General features: G+C 42.6%; 1 protein-coding gene and 1 long non-coding RNA gene across 2 annotated transcripts; both read right to left on the bottom strand.

Moving 5' to 3' along the window:
* Nucleotides 1–2,753: 2,753 nt before the first annotated feature.
* On the bottom strand, nt 2,754–3,745 carry LOC139576195 (uncharacterized). The gene is made up of 2 exons (XR_011675075.1): nt 3,223–3,745; nt 2,754–2,794 (listed from the first exon to the last, which is right to left on the bottom strand). It is a non-coding gene; the product is annotated as an uncharacterized lncRNA (long non-coding RNA).
* Nucleotides 3,746–4,007: 262 nt separating this feature from the next.
* On the bottom strand, nt 4,008–9,415 carry LOC139575297 (uncharacterized). The gene is made up of 2 exons (XM_071400247.1): nt 9,180–9,415; nt 4,008–8,751 (listed from the first exon to the last, which is right to left on the bottom strand). Exon 2 carries the CDS (start codon nt 8,529–8,531, stop codon nt 4,008–4,010), a length of 4,524 nt encoding a protein of 1,507 aa, XP_071256348.1. The 5' UTR covers nt 8,532–8,751; nt 9,180–9,415.
* Between the last annotated feature and the right edge of the window lie 7,272 nt (nt 9,416–16,687).

Here is a 16,687-nt window from a genome sequence, read left to right as displayed (position 1 = left end):
GCTGTTCTTTTGTCACAAGTAAGTATCCATAACTGAGTAGTGGGTAGTATAAACACTGAAGTTGCATTACATATTTTAGGGAAGAGTTTTAGAGTAAATCAATGGTTTGCTTTACTCAGTTAGAAGCAAAAGCTTTGTGCACGATCAGCAACGGCGAGCCCTCTAGAACTAAATGCCTGTTGTTTGTCTTTTGTTTGCCAGTTGTGCTGTCTAACAAGCAGAATAACTGTGAAATTGGCATGGACCGTGTTAGATTGGACAGGTACCATTTGTTATGCTACAACCAACAAAAGCACAAAATCAATTGGGTCCAGCACTATTCAAAGCTAATGAAGAGGCTGTACACACACCATGTTGACCTCTACTGACCTATTACTGTCATTTTACAGTAGCATGTATTTTTACAGGCCTCGCCCCTTAGCCCCTTACACACGATGTTGCATGTGAGCATGTTAACCATTACATGTATTCAAATCAGTTCAGAACATACTGTATAGGAAAGTGCACCAATTACGACAATTAAGTATGACGATGATTGTTGTTGTAAATGGCATGCCTGAGGGCTCTTTAAATAACTTGACGGTATCGCACTGTCTATGTCCTTTAGTCATTACTGCCAGCTGCATGTTAGGTAAGCAATGGCTGTATATATGAATGGACAAAGCCTTCGATCACGTGACACTATTCATTCCTATTTGAAGACTCAATAGCGCATTGAAGCCAAATGAAGTCGGTTAAGATGGCGTTTCATGAAGACACCACATGCGCAGTTTGAGCTACTCCAGGAAGTGACATTGCAGGCTGGCTCAGTGAGTTTTCAGCTATTATTGTGACTGTTGTATACATTCCACCTCACGCCAAGAAAAATAACAAACTGGCATTTAATGAACTGTACAAGGCTATAAACAAGCAGGAAAACTTACATCTGGAGGCTGCTTTTCTAGTTTCCGGCAATTTTAATTCAACGTCATTAAGACATGTGATGCCCAACTTCAATAACACATCTCCTTCGCCACTAGATAACCACCTCCGTCACCGGCTAAACTAAAGTACAGGGCTACCACACAGAGGGCTACAGCTGGAGCCAGGAAGAAATACAATAAGTCCCGTTATGACCTCCGCAGAGTCATCAAACGAGCAAAAGGACAATATAGGAACAAGGTGGAATCATATTACACAGGCTCCAACGCCCGTAGCATGTGGCAGGGGCTACAGTCCATTACGTATTGGAAGACCCAGCCGTGATCTGCCCAATGATGCCTCTCTACCAGACGAAATCAAATGCATTTTATTCACGCTTCGACAATAACAACATCATACCGGGTGTGAGGGCCTGCCACCGACCCAGAGGACTCAGTGATCTCGCTCTCCGAGGCCGACGTGAGTAAGGTCTTTAATCAGGTCAACACCGGCAAGACCGCGAGGCCCAACGGTATTCCAGGCATATTCACATTCTTTTTCAACCTCACCTTGCCACAGTCTGTAATCCCCACATTTTAAGATGCCCATCATCATTCCTTTTCCCAATAACTCTTAAGGCTTCATGCCACAATGACTACTGCCCTGTAGCACTCACATGTGTAATCATGAAGTGCTTTGATGATGAGACAATGAGACGGTGAGCACGCCCACATCAACGGAGCTGCAGTGGAGCGGGTCGAGAGCTTCCTCTGTGTCCAAATCACTAAGGACTTAAAATGGTCCACACACATGCGCACAATCGTGAATAATCTCTCAGGAGGTTGAAAAGGTTTGGCATGGGCCCTCAAATCCTCAAAATGTTCTACAGCTGTACCATTGAGAGCATTTTGACTGGCTGCATCACTGCTTGGTATGGCAATAGCACCACTCGCGATCGCATTATGCTACAGAGGGTGGTGTGGACAGCCCAGTACATCACTGGGGCCGAGCTCCCTGCCATCCAGGACCTCTATATCAGGCGGTGTGATAGGAAGTCCCGGAAAATCGTTAAAGACTCCAGCCACCCAAGCCATAGACTGTTCACTCTGCTTCCACACGGCAAGCGATACCTGTGCATCAAGTCTGACACCAACAGGCGCCTGAACAGCTTCTATCCCCAAGCCATAAGACTGTTAAATAGATAACTAAATAGCTAACAAAATGGCTACACGGACTATCTGAGTTGACCCTTGTAATTTATTTATTTTTTGCACATTTACAGGTTGCTACACACTCACGCACACTGACACTCAATTCTTAATTTGCTCACTCACATAATATGCACATACATTTATACTGACTCTACACACGCACACCCACTCACATACAATCATCATATACGCTGCTGCTACTCTGTTTATCATATATCCTGATGCCTAGTTACCTTACCCATATATATATATTTACCGATAGAACCAGTATCCCTGCACATTGTAAATATGGTACTAGTACTGACTGACCCTGTATATGGTATGCTTACTTACTTACTTCCTCGTGTTCTTCTCATTTCCTACTTTTATATCTCATGTGTTATTGCTCTACCTTGTGTTATTTTTAGTAGTACATTGTTATTGATTACTGCATTTTGGGGTTTAGAGCATCCAAGAAAGACATTTCACTGTACTTCTGCACGTGACATTAATACATGAAACTTGAAACTTACTGCCGACCGGGGTTCTGCAGGCTGCGATTAGCAACAAAATGATCCTTATTCTGCCCTTGAGTTGCGTTCCCATGCAAAACTAGACAGATAGCTAACAACTAAGTCTTCAATAAAACTCCCAAGGCGTAACTTTTCTTGAATGAATATATTGTAAACGTTTATGTTGTAAAACTGCAAAACACAGAAAAGAATATACTTTAGTATTCAATTCACACCAACATACTGTAGCTGTACATTATACATTTGAAGTTGCATGAATACAAAGCACGTGCTACGGTACCATGCATCTGGCATGATGCCAAACCATATAGCTAATTGCTTTCTCATATGGTAATTGACTAACTCCTTTCATTACTCTAATAATGTACAACCATCTATGTAGAATAACAAGGCATATTACACTAGAAACAGTAACAAAAATACAGTATTGTATATTTTACAATTCGTTTGCATGACGCACGAGCAAAGTAATACAGCTAACATCATACATGAAAGGCATTGCAATTTGTGAGTAAATGCAACCAACCAACATTGATATGTAAGAAACTCTATCAATAACAAGATTATCATCATTAGCTAAATGCTTGAATCGAACTTACAAACAAATATTTTCCAAGGCTGAAGCGTGACAAGAAATAACTACACTGAAAGACCTGCACCGTAGCGTTGTTTTTAGCTGCTTCTAAGCGTGCAGAACGAATTCTCTACTTCCTGTTTGTGTACACTCTAAGTACCAGAAAGCTCCACTAGGGGGCAAATAACATCATGGAACACAATGAAAATCCATTTTAACTATTGTAATAAAATAATCTGTTACCTTCTAACAGGATGGCAGCACACTCCCCGCCTGGTATAATGAAATTGTGCCACTATGAAATAAAACATATCAAGAAACAAATAATGTCCTTTCTATTATTATCTTTTGTCTCTAGGATGCTTCAGAAAGAAGAACAACAATCTCTGAGATTGGTCTCAGAAACACCTTAGCAGCTCCTTGCTTGACAATGTTTAGTTCTACTTTCCTAACCTTTTTGTCAGTACTGGGAAAGGTTTTTTGAGTGTACTTTGTTTTGGGAACTCTTTTCCTTTTTCAAGGCATTTGAATTCTTCTCTGAAGGCTTCATGTTGGAAGTTCATCTGGCACCCCAATGGTGGAACAAACTCCCTCACGACGCCAGGTCAGCGGAGTCAATCACCACCTTCCGGAGACACCTGAAACCTCACCTCTTTAAGGAATACCTAGGATAGGATAAAGTAATCCTTCTAACCCCCCCCCCCTTAAAAGAGTTAGATGCACTATTGTAAAGTGGTTGTTCCACTGGATATCATAAGGTGAATGCACCAATTTGTAAGTCGCTCTGGATAAGAGCGTCTGCTAAATGACTTAAATGTAAATGTAATGTAAATGTAAATGTTGCACACAGTGAATGATTGCTGTTTTGGCTTGTGACAACTCACTTGTACCGCATGGTTTATTACAGTCATGCCAGCCTCTGCAGCTGGTGTTGTCCGCACCTTCATGGAAGGATCTGGCAACATGAATGAGTCGTGCTGTGGCTCGATTGAGAGCTTTCCAGCTTGAGAACCTCTCAAAGCGATGAGAGCCGAGTTGAGCTCCAGAAACCTTAGAGGCGAAGACAGTGACGTCTGGTCGAATCTCTGCGTCTGCGTGAGGCTCTACAAGGTCAAAATTTATGTTCTCAGGCTCACTTGAGTTTGTTTGGGTCAGGAAAGGTGGACCTGAGAACCAACTGGTGTACTTTAAGAGCGCAGCAAGTATAGGCCTGGTTGCATGGTCTGCTGGATTGCTGTCAGTGTTTACATAACACCACTGATCTGGATGGGTAGACTTCCTGATGCGAGTTACCCTATTGGCAACATACACATAGAATCTTTTGGTGACATTGCGGATGTAACCGAGAACTATCTTACTGTCTGTGTAGAACTTGGCCACATTTACATCAATGTCAATTTCGTCTCTGATCAGTTCATACATCTCAACAGCTAGCAAAGCCGCACACAGTTCTAGGCGTGGGATAGTGTGGGCCGGACGAGGGGCCAATTTTGATTTCCCCATGACAAATCCAACATGGCATTGACCTTCCGAGTCAATAACTCTCAGGTAGGCTACCGCTCCTATGGCTACTGTAGAGGCATCCGAGAAGATGTGTAGCTCTCTTCTTTGAGTGGTAGACAAGGAGACTGGGATGTAGGTCCGCTGAATATACATATGTTCCAACTCCATCAAAGAATCCTTCCACATTTTCCATTTCTCTTCTTTTTCTGGGGGAAGAGGGGCATCCCACTCACTCTGATCAGAAGAGAGTTCTCTGATTAAGGCTTTACCTTGCATTGTTATTGGAGCCACGAACCCAAGGGGGTCATAAAGACTATTCACTGTGGACAGGATGCCTCTCCTCGTAAAAGGCTTCTCATTGTGGGACACCTGGAATGAGAAGCTGTCTGTTTCCAGGTTCCAGGAAAGTCCCAGACTCCGTTGAAAGGGGAGAGGATCCACTCCTAGGTCCAGATCTTTTAAGTCTTTTGCACGGTCCTCCATAGGGAAGGCTTCCATAACTGTTTTGCTATTGGATGCAATCTTGTGTAGTTTCATGTTGGACTCCGCCAACATTGCTTGTGTTTTTCTTAGAATGTTGATAGCTTCTTCTGTTGTAGCTACTGATGTCAGCCCATCATCGACGTAGAAGTTCCTCACTACATATTGCTTGGGTTCTGATCCATGTTCCTTCTCACCCTGTAGCGCTGCTCGTCTCATGCAGTAGATGGCTACGGCTGGTGAAGGGCTGTTCCCAAATACATGGACTTTCATCCTGTACTCAGTTATGTTTCTATCTGGATTGTTGTCTTCATACCAGAGAAACCTTAAGTAATCTCTGTGATCCTCACGTACACCAAAACAGTAAAACATTTGTTGCACATCTGCTGTTAGTGCAATGCAATCCTTGCGGAAGCGCATTAGGACACCCAAGAGTGTGTTGTTTAAGTCTGGACCACTGAGCAGAACATCGTTAAGTGACACGCCTTGACACTTAGCACTGGAGTCAAATACTACTCTTATTTGTTCAGGCTTTTGTGGATGGTAAACACCAAATATGGGTAGATACCAACATTCTTTGTCTCCCTCTAGTGGCGGTGAAGGTTCGGCTTGGTCGTTATCCAGCATCTTTTGCATGAAGTCAATAAAATGACGCTTCATGTCAGGCTTTTTGTCTAAAGTCCTGCGAAGTGATGTGAGACGGTTTATGGCCTGCTCCCTGTTATTAGGAAGGCGACGTCGAGTGGGGCGAAAAGGTAGTGGAGCCACCCAGTTGTTTCCATCATCCTGGAAAACCTGTTTGTCCATAATGTCCAAAAAGGCTTTGTCCTCCACTGATGGTGCTGGTTTATCATCGTCTTGTGTTTTGTCGAACACGGAACATCCCAGGTTGTCTGTGTTCACAGTTGTGTTTGGATCTCTCGAGTGCATTGTAGAGGGAGAGATGTGTTTCTGAGCTACACTGTTGTAGTTCTCTTTTACCTGGATGATGTCAGGGCAAGGGCTCAGATAGGATGTGCGACCATTCTGAAGTATGTTTGTCCTGAACACGTTAACATTGGCTGGTCGGTGAGCCGTTCCCAGACAGACCTCACCCACGATGACCCACCCGAGGTCGAGTCGCTGTGCATAAGGAGTGTCGTGGGGCCCATTGATTTGCTCTCGTACCTTGTGTACCCTTAAGATGTCTCGTCCTAAGAGCAGGAGGATGGGAGCGTCTGGGTCCACAGCTGGAATTTTGTCCATAACTGGTTGCAGATGGGGATGATGATACGCAATGTCGGGGGAGGGAATCTCCGTCCTATCGTCTGGCATCATATCACACTCTATCAGAGTAGGGAGAGATAGCTGCATGTGTCCGTCTATAGACTCCACCATGAAGTTGACGGCTCTCCTGCCTGAAGTCTCTGTTACCCCAGAACAGGTCTTCATGGTGTATGGAGCAGAGTTGTCATTGATGTTGAAGAGATTGAAAAACTCTGTCTTGGCCAGAGATTTGTTACTCTGTTCATCAAGCACTACATACATTTTGACAGCTTTCTCTCTTTTCCCAGCCGGATAAGCTTTAACTAGGCATATTTTTGAACATGATCTTGGATTAACTGCCTCACCACAGATCTCCGTACACTTTGAGGTGACAGATAGAAGAGCATCGTCACCTTGCTCCCCGCCATGCTCTTTCTCTGCTGTAGCAGTGTCTGTATTTGAAGGGGCTGGACCTGGATGCAGAGCAGCAAGATGTCTGTCGCTGTCGCACTCTGAGCACTTGATTGACACCTTACAGTCTTTAGCTCTGTGCTGAGTTGACCCACAACATCGGAAACAAATTCCATTCTCTTTGAGATATGATTTGCGCTCATCTAGAGTTTTGTACCTAAACCCACGACACTTTTTAAGAGGATGAGGTTTGTTATGTATCGGGCAGTGATGGTCAGGGTTTTCAATCTTTGTCTTACTGGGTTTGGTTTGGTGGTCTGAGGGCTCAGATGACACATCGGTTTTGTATACAGTCACAGGTGTCTTGCTGCTGTACCTGGCAGGTTTCTCACTTTTCATAGACACCTGGTTAGTTGAGGTGTAGAGGGTGAAACTGGGGTCGTTTCTAGTTTTCGCCTGGTTCCTGATGAATCTCGAGAAGAACGAGAATGGTGGGAATGCTACCCGATAGTCCTCCTTGTATTTGGATCCCTGTGCAATCCATTTTTCTTGTAAACTGAATGGAAGTTTCTCTACTATAGGGTTTACCCCCCGAGATGTGTCCAGATAAGCGAGGCCTGGAAGGTACCCTTCTACTTTAGCACACTCCAGTTCGAGAAGAATGTCACCTAGTTCTCTTAGTTTGTGATTGTCTTTGTTAGCCAGTTTTGGAAAATCATCAATTTTCTTCAACAGTGCATTCTCGATCACTTCAGGTGTACCATAGCACTCTTCTAGTCGTTGCCAGACCATGTTAAGCCCTGCTGTTGCGTTGAAAATATGGACAGATCTAATTCTGTTTGCTTGCTCAGACGACTCTGCCCCTAGCCACTTGGTAATTAGATCTAACTCTTCCCTGGCTGATAAATTCAAGTCTCTGGTCGCATTGAGAAAGGATGCTTTCCATGCCCAATAATTTTCAGGGCGATCATCAAACTTCAGGAGTCCGGAACTCACCATCTCACGGCGTAGGAGGTACTTGATGAGGTCTGGTGCCACTTGTGACTCAGGGACGCTTTGTGTGTGTGACTGGAAGTGGGCTTGTTTTCCATTTACACCATGCTGCTGTTCATTTCTTTTGAACGGAGAGTCTCTGCTCATGTTCTGTTGTTTGCTACTTTCTGGATTATAGTATGTAGCTGGGTCAACACTAAGCTCTTGTTTCTCCACTTCAAATGGAAGTTCAGCAAAGTAGGGCCTAGCATGTTGTTGCACATACTCACAGGTACGCTGAACTGGACTTAAGGGCTGTGTCCCTGTGTCTAGTTCTTTGTGAAGTTCTCTGCGTTCTGATCCTACAGCTTCTTCAAAGGCTGCAGCTTCAGCCAACGCAGCAGCAGCTGTTCTCTCAACTTGGAGAACATATAAACTTGCCTCGAGGTCAGCTTTTTGCTTCAACAAGCTGGCCTCTATTTCTGCCTTTTGTTTCATCACAGAAGCTTCCTTCTCAGCATAGGAGACTTGTGCACGCGCTGCGTCTGCCTTGGCGCGTGCTTTGATGGCTGCAGAACTCGCCGTTGAGGATCTGCTTGACTGTTTTGATGACCTTGATCTTGTAGATTGAGACTTGGTCCCAATGTGCTGAAGAGGCTCCTCCATCTCTCTCTGTCGAACTCTTGGCTCTGGTTGTTGTACCGTAGACTGCTGGTCTTCCATAGGAACAGAGGCTTTGTTGGCTGATGAATGTAGAAACAAAACCACCGTGTGTGGTTATTCTTGAGCTTGAGCCCGCCGTGATGATGTTTTTTTACTATTCTGCCCTTGAGTTGCGTTCCCATGCAAAACTAGACAGATAGCTAACAACTAAGTCTTCAATAAAACTCCCAAGGCGTAACTTTTCTTGAATGAATATATTGTAAACGTTTATGTTGTAAAACTGCAAAACACAGAAAAGAATATACTTTAGTATTCAATTCACACCAACATACTGTAGCTGTACATTATACATTTGAAGTTGCATGAATACAAAGCACGTGCTACGGTACCATGCATCTGGCATGATGCCAAACCATATAGCTAATTGCTTTCTCATATGGTAATTGACTAACTCCTTTCATTACTCTAATAATGTACAACCATCTATGTAGAATAACAAGGCATATTACACTAGAAACAGTAACAAAAATACAGTATTGTATATTTTCCAATTCGTTTGCATGACGCACGAGCAAAGTAATACAGCTAACATCATACATGAAAGGCATTGCAATTTGTGAGTAAATGCAACCAACCAACATTGATATGTAAGAAACTCTATCAATAACAAGATTATCATCATTAGCTAAATGCTTGAATCGAACTTACAAACAAATATTTTCCAAGGCTGAAGCGTGACAAGAAATAACTACACTGAAAGACCTGCACCGTAGCGTTGTTTTTAGCTGCTTCTAAGCGTGCAGAACGAATTCTCTACTTCCTGTTTGTGTACACTCTAAGTACCAGAAAGCTCCACTAGGGGGCAAATAACATCATGGAACACAATGAAAATCCATTTTAACTATTGTAATAAAATAATCTGTTACCTTCTAACAGGATGGCAGCACAATCCTTATAACATCTTCTGTGTGTGATTTTAAAATAATCAATTCAAGGACATACATCTGGTGTATTAGAAGCAATTATTGGTACAATGATTGTCTTAGAATTTTTTATTAGTTTTACATGAAGATTGCCATTGTTCCATTCACTATAATGGGGGATCCTGTTTCCTCTTAACAATGCATGCAGTACTGCGGTCGGTCCTTGAACTTCCGTGGTTTCAATGAGAGGGGGAAGTCATTCTCCCCTGAAGGTAAGGCAGATTTCCTGAACTGCTAAACCTTTACCTGTTATAAAGAATCTATAAAGTTTTTTTAAAGGCTCTACGTTAGCTGTATAAATATGTCCTGTGGAGATTTGCTCTGTTGTATAACGGTAGGTGTTTTACAGTCCCTTTGCACACGTTCACCTATCAAGACACAGCCGTAGTAGTGATGTTTTAGTTCTATCATAATGTTCCATCATTCTCTGTGTGCAGGCTGGTCAGGGATGAAGCATTGGTCCGCAGCTGGAGTTCTTGCAAGTTCAGCAGGGCCAGTAGGATGGATAGGAGTGCCTCTCAAAGCTCATATGAAAGGCATCCTATCCTGTCCCTCTGACATTTCACATTTTGCACTCAAATCACCCACAGTTCTGCTGACATACACTACCCCAGCCAGTCAGCCCCTAGGAGACCAGAGGGCATCGCTCAAAGAACAACTCCCTGCTACCAACAACAGACACGTTTTCAGTGTGAATAATTGTTTATAATATTTCATATTATTGGGGGAAAACATCCAAACTTCTATTCTACAGGTGTTGATTAGTTACTAAATAAGTAGGTCCACAGGAAAAGGACTCAATCCAAAAAAGTATGTTCAAGCCTAAATGTATAAATGTATCATATCTAAGATATCAATTTAGTTTTGTTATTCTGTTCCATTCCAGATTGCCTGTACACTTATGTGTCTCCTAGACCGACAGCAATCAGTAAGATTCTTGTCATAAAATGTCATAAGCATAAATTACACCGCCTCACTCAGTGTTTTGATGTATATTAAATTGTCTGTGTCTAAATCGATCACTATACAAGGCTCTGTGCGGGTGCAACAACTCACATTACGGCTGCAGCTGTTTATACAATAGTGTCAATTTATAAGTGCTGTTTACTGGGGGATGCAATGTGCACCCATTTAGTCAAATGAAGATACATGAGCAAGGTAGCAAACTGAAAATACCACAGAAAGACAGAGGTCAGAAGTGAGGTTCCAGTTCAAGGGTTTTCTCCAATCTCCCTTTCTCCTGTGAGCCAATTGGAGAAAAGGTGCGTGACATCTCATTTGTAGAAGATTAAAAATGTCAGACAGGGTGGTTCACTTTACCATCACATTGTAAACATTTCTGACACACTGGTTTCCCTGGGAATCTAGTGGCATCTAGGGACCCAAAGACAAGTTGTTTACTTCGTGTCTTACAGCTACTGCAATAAAACTGTCTGGTTTTTCATACCGCACTTTACAGAATCCAACCATCAGAGTTCCCTTTGCTGTGCAATTATTCTGGCCACATATGCATCTTTAATAACATACAATGAAAAGCAATCAAGCCGTGTGGTTTTCCTATAAAAAGCAAATATGACCAGATGAGAGAGGGCTTTTCATTGGTATTCTTTAAAACACATTTTAAAGAGTCTCTAGCATGTGTTGCCAAAATGTGCAATGCTTTAGATATTCTGCTTTCAACATTTTTCTCCAAGGTGTCAAAAAAGTGTCTTTCAACAGTGATACATATATAAATAACACTATACCATTGTACTCACGCACACACACACACACACATTCAAGCATTCCAACAGACAAACATTACACATTCACATATGAGCTGAGAGAAATGACATCGACAGAAATTATGATGTCGGGGTGAGATTTGTGAGGGCACCAGGGGCTTTTTGAAGTGAGAACCACAGTGAAGGTTCCAGAGTCCATCTGGGCCCAATCAGGGTTTGCGGGTCCAGGCTGTCGCCAGGGAGATCAGAAGGACAATCCCACAAGACATCTCACGATCACCCAACTCAAGTTGCATTCTGAGAGAGAGACGGTGGGAGAGAGGAAGGAGGGGTGCAGAATGACAAGCAGCCTTGCTAGTCTCTCAGGTTTTACAGCAGCGTTTTTTCAGTACTCGTTATTCATGTTCTAAGGATCCAAGGCCAAAAATATCACAGGCAAAAGCGCTGAATGAACAGCTTGACCATTGTGCCCAGCAGAAAAGGTGGCAATTAATCAAAATCTGTAGTTTTTTCCCTTTATTCCCCTTCGTCTGCTTTTTCTTATTTTAACATGAAGTTGAGTGCCATGTAAAAGTGTATCGTTGTTAAATGACCAGCAACAGTCAAACTTTGCTCTGAATCTCTTTCTTCTCCCTGCAGCAAATAGCAAAAGATAAAGTGGTGGTCTTCTAGAGAAGCATATGGAAACTTGAATTGAAAAATGTCCCTCATTAAGCCTTAAGCCAACTGCTGTCAGAGTCAGACTGGCCCCGTGCTGGTGACCTAAGAGTTTGACAGCAGTCCGCTTTACTCAGACAATCTACTGTATATATCACTCACTTTGAGGCAATAGGCTGTGTGCTGGCAGGAATCGGCAGAGATTCAGCACTCGTGTGGATTAATTAATTACTCCAGAAATGTTAACAAGGTCAACCACGTCCTCTGCCGGGAACTGTTGAAGAGGTCAGAGCTTGTCATTAAAATACCTCGGTCGATGCTGTCTTTTAGATTCAAACATTGAGTAACATTTACCAGTGCTGTATTATATCACCAACATACAAAACAATATGCAACAACAAACCAACATAAATGGCAAACAGGCATCAAGGGTGTTGTTGTCTGCTAGTTTAAATTCAAAAGTGACGAATCTCTGGAAATGACAAGGCTCTCAGCCTGGCCTCCAACCACTAAACCCACAACACATATACACAAATTCCTTCAATCATTGCATGTCGCCTCTCGGTTTCAGAAAAGTTATTCTGTTTACAAAAAGCAATTCATGTCATTACTTTGCCCCCAGTTTCATGTTGTACCAATACAAAGGATATCATGGAAAGTCACGGAAAGTGCAATGGGCAACGAAGCTACATATTCAAAATAACATAAATCAATTTCAAATCCAACAACCTAATTAAAGAACAATGTGTTCATTTAAACTGAAGTGAAAAGTAGATGTCTTTGTTCAATGTGTGCTGATGCTGGATGATAGTTTAAGCGTGATATAGGCAAACACCTTTAAAAATCACACACAAGAAAAGTGAAAGTTGGATGTGTTTGCACAAGGTCAACCATACAGTACGTAACTGTCGCTGGAGGGTGTGCATGCTTTCTTTTTTATGTTCTTATTATTGAGTATGTGTGGGACCTTCACACCCACTAAGCAAGCTACAGCGGAAACAGAGCTGCAAGCCCTGCAGAACCTTGGAGTGAAGCAGGCCAGGCTCATTGGCAGAAGGTGGCGAAACCGGCCAGACCTTTGAGGAAACATCTGTCCCGTGAGTGTCTCAGATCGAGCTGGAGACCCCGACAGCCCCATGGATCACTGTAAAAGCCAACAGGCCCAGAGACACTGTGTTAATTCTCCCCACACTGATGTGGTTAGAAGGAGGAGAAGGATGTCTTAGCAACGTGTGGGATAGTAGGGATTGGGGGAGGTAATTATGTAGGCAAGAGCAGCAGTGAATATGGAGATTTTCTCAAGGACAAAGACTTCTAGCTCTTCTATGCTGTACTGCTGAATACAGCGTGTTATATTCACATTGTTGTGGCCTTTTATTATGTTCATTTCACATTTCAAAACAGCAATTGTTTTTTCATCTCTGGCTTCTTGTTGGGCAGATGTACTTTATGCGTGCAGCATGTCTGATGTGGTGTGTGTTTGTGTATGTACGTGTATGTGTGTTTGCGTTTTGGCAGCGTTCTGGGAGTGTCCAGCTCAAAGACTAGCAACCACCAGTCTGTGTTGAGCGTAAACTTTTGAAACGGCACCTGCTGTCTGATTGGAACCCAGCAGAGCAAAAGACAAACAGTGATGGTCTCTGGGTTTTTATGTAGGCAGGGTGTAAGGTCAGCTGACAGGAGACTGGCCCTTTTGCCATGAAAAGGTCAAACATATGAATGCTGTCTGGGAATTGAAAGGGAATGACCTGGACTGAGAGTTTAAAAAAAGCTGGTCTAGAGGTGAGGTTGGAGAAAGATTGGCTAGGCTATAGGCAATGTTTTTCTCCAGGGTGAATACATCACCTGTACACAGAACAGCAACGTACACAGGGTTATTTTTATTTACGTCAATAAAAGGTGAAAAAGTCCTGTGTGATATTTTTACAGTCAACTCTGCTGCTGTGTGTACACTTTCTAAAATGAAAGCAGACTTTAATTGTGATTGATCCTCAGTTGGTAGAGCATGAGGCTTACAAGGTCAGGATAGTCAGTTCGATTCCTGGGACCACCTGCATGTAGAATGCATGCACGCTTGACTGTAAGTAGCTTTGGATAAAAGTGTCTGCTAAAAATCATTACAATGAATATCACTCAATGAGAAATCCTTTACACAATATCTAACAATAACAATAAATAGCTATAAGCAGAAGCCTGAAAAAATACAATCATACTGGTTTCCAAACTGATTCTATATTGTTTTGACTTGGTCAACATCGGCTACTGGCAGGTGTAAACTTGGCCGACATTTACAGCACAAGAGTGACTTTGAAAAAGCCATTATTTCCGTTGCCGGTTCATGTTCCATGACACCCATGGCTGTTGAATCTTCCCCCCAGGAAGGAGTAGTTTGAGATTCCATAACAATGTGAAAAATTGTGATTTCCAAAGCCAGTCCAGTGGCCCTCTTAAAGGCACTAACGGGCCCATCGCTCTGATGTCCTTAGCCCGTCCTCCATCAACACAAGTTGACAGTGGAGCCTTGAATCTTGAAATATGCCCTTTCACACAGCTCCGGCTGGGGAGGGATCCAAGGATTCACACATTTCCCAGGTTACATGGTCACAACAAGCCTTCCCGCTCTCTCTGGGGGAAAAGCAGAAACACGATTGAGCTGTTTGTCATTTCCATTCCCCACATCAATCCCAGCCGACGTGCCTTGAAAATGGGTGTGTGTGTTTGGGTGTTTTGTGCTTGAGAGAGAGAGAGAGGAGAGAGAGAAAGAGAGATAGAGAAAGAGAGCAAGCTGTTGGTGGTGTATGTGTGTGTAGGGGTCAGCCTGGAGCCTATTGTTTCTACTTGAATGCCATGGAGAAACTGGCTGATCTAGGCCTCAGTAAGGAGAGGGACAGGGGCCTGGGCTGCCAGATCGCTGCAGTGAAGGTGGCACAGCTCTCTGAGTCATTATAGAGAGGCATCCTGAGGGCTACAGCGAGGAGACAGATGGATGCTGAAGCCATGTCCAAGCCAGGATGAAATCTGCTTAAATGAGTTCTGGAAAAGAAATGTAATATGACCTAAAACCCCATGCAATGGAGGGCTTGTGCTCTGTTCAAGACTGGGCATCAACAGCAATGACTTCTGAATGACTTAGAAATACAACATATAAGAATACATTCCTTGAATCCAAAGTGAAGTCTTAGCAACACGGTGCTTGTAAAGAGTACATACAATTCAAGGCACAACTTAAATGATAATTTATTAAGTTATTATTGATGACTTATAATTCAATACGAACTCTCATTGATCAACTTCCAGTAAGCAAACTATAAACCCAGTGGTTTTCTGGCAATTGCCACAATGTTTTGACTTTTACAAAATGCAGACAACAATGGAGGTAGCAACCCAAAAGTTAACCGAGCAAAGTCATGAGACTCAGATAAGGAAATAAACGTATTTGGGGAAAAACTCCAAAATAATTCTAATGGATTGGGTTAAACAAGACAGGCAAGGCTGAATTCCATTCTCTGTCCCTTTTCCCTATCCAGTTGGAGAGACATTGGGATGTCTTGGAGCATGAAATTAAATATTAGAGACTGCCATCATTGAATTGTATCCCATTCTCTGGGAAAACCATGATGACTAAAACAGGAAAAGGGCAGGGAGGATTAACAGTTTAAGTCTTATTTACAGGAAGACAAAATGAGCCATAAAATGGCCTGTATCTCTGATGGGTTAATCAATGTAATGCATTTTAAATAGTGGCTTTCAGTTGATTCATCAATGCCGTGAAAGGCCATGCAGTGGAAGGCCATGAAGCTGAAACCACAGACAAAGAGAATTGGAACAAAACAATGGACCATGACAAAGTATACCTATTTTGGTATAGGGTTCCTATCCCAAAGAAACAATACAAATATGTAGACCAACCCCAAAAGACCACAATCTGCTGGGTTAAAATATGTCCGGATCCCTCTATAAATTGTGTGCAGTGCGGGATTAGGGAGGCAAGGTGCAGGCCCTTATTTTTGTTTAAATATAAACATGGACTTAAATATGCACAACATTGGGGTCTGAGAGCAAGGTGCAAGAGAAAGGTGTGAATAACGGGGGAGCCAGGGGGCGCCCAGCTCCCCTGAAAGAGACGTTAGCTCGCCTAAATGAAACAAAAGTTACATTTTGGGTGGGTCTCTAAATAATGCTAATTTAACCATTCTCCTATTTGTTTAAAATGTAGTGGTAAATATTTTTTACAGTGGTAAATATGAAGAAAAAAAAGCTTCCAAATTAAACAAACACCCCCACCTCACTGTCATGGTTTAAACTATTTATTTCTATTTGGCAGCACTGTCCACATAGAATTTCGGCCTCAGTTTAGGTCCTTTATGCATAGATTTTATTTTGTACTTTCTAACTTTCGCCATTTGTTTGCCATGCGTCCTTGATAAAAATAGCCTGTGCCTTTATTCCAATGCATTTTCAGAGATCTCCAAGATCCAGGATTTGTACAGGGTTTAAGTTCAATGTTCTAATTCAACACTGTCATAAATGTCCTTAAATGTAAGGAAGGAAAGGCAGTGTTTTGTCACACGGTCTGTGAAGACTCCAAGCATTAACTCATGAATTATGGACAACTCCCGAATTAGGGTGTAAAACATGTTTTGATTCAACTCATGTATTATATTGAATGTAGGCTACCTGTTCTGCGTGTGTTCATGTATGCAAAATTGCCACAGCTTACAGGGTAGGCTACCAGCAGTGGTGTAGGCCTAGTGTAGGAGAAACTTTTACCCACTTTTTTCAGAAAAATGCACTGTTAGTAAAGGGAGCGTTAATTTTTTTTACCCACCAAGGTTTTTACCACTACATCACA

This window comes from Salvelinus alpinus, chromosome 5 (genome assembly GCF_045679555.1).
Source record: "Salvelinus alpinus chromosome 5, SLU_Salpinus.1, whole genome shotgun sequence".
NCBI classification, from domain to species: domain Eukaryota; kingdom Metazoa; phylum Chordata; class Actinopteri; order Salmoniformes; family Salmonidae; genus Salvelinus; species Salvelinus alpinus.
Note: the sequence above shows the minus strand (reverse complement) of the source record. Positions and strands in the feature narration are given on the sequence as shown.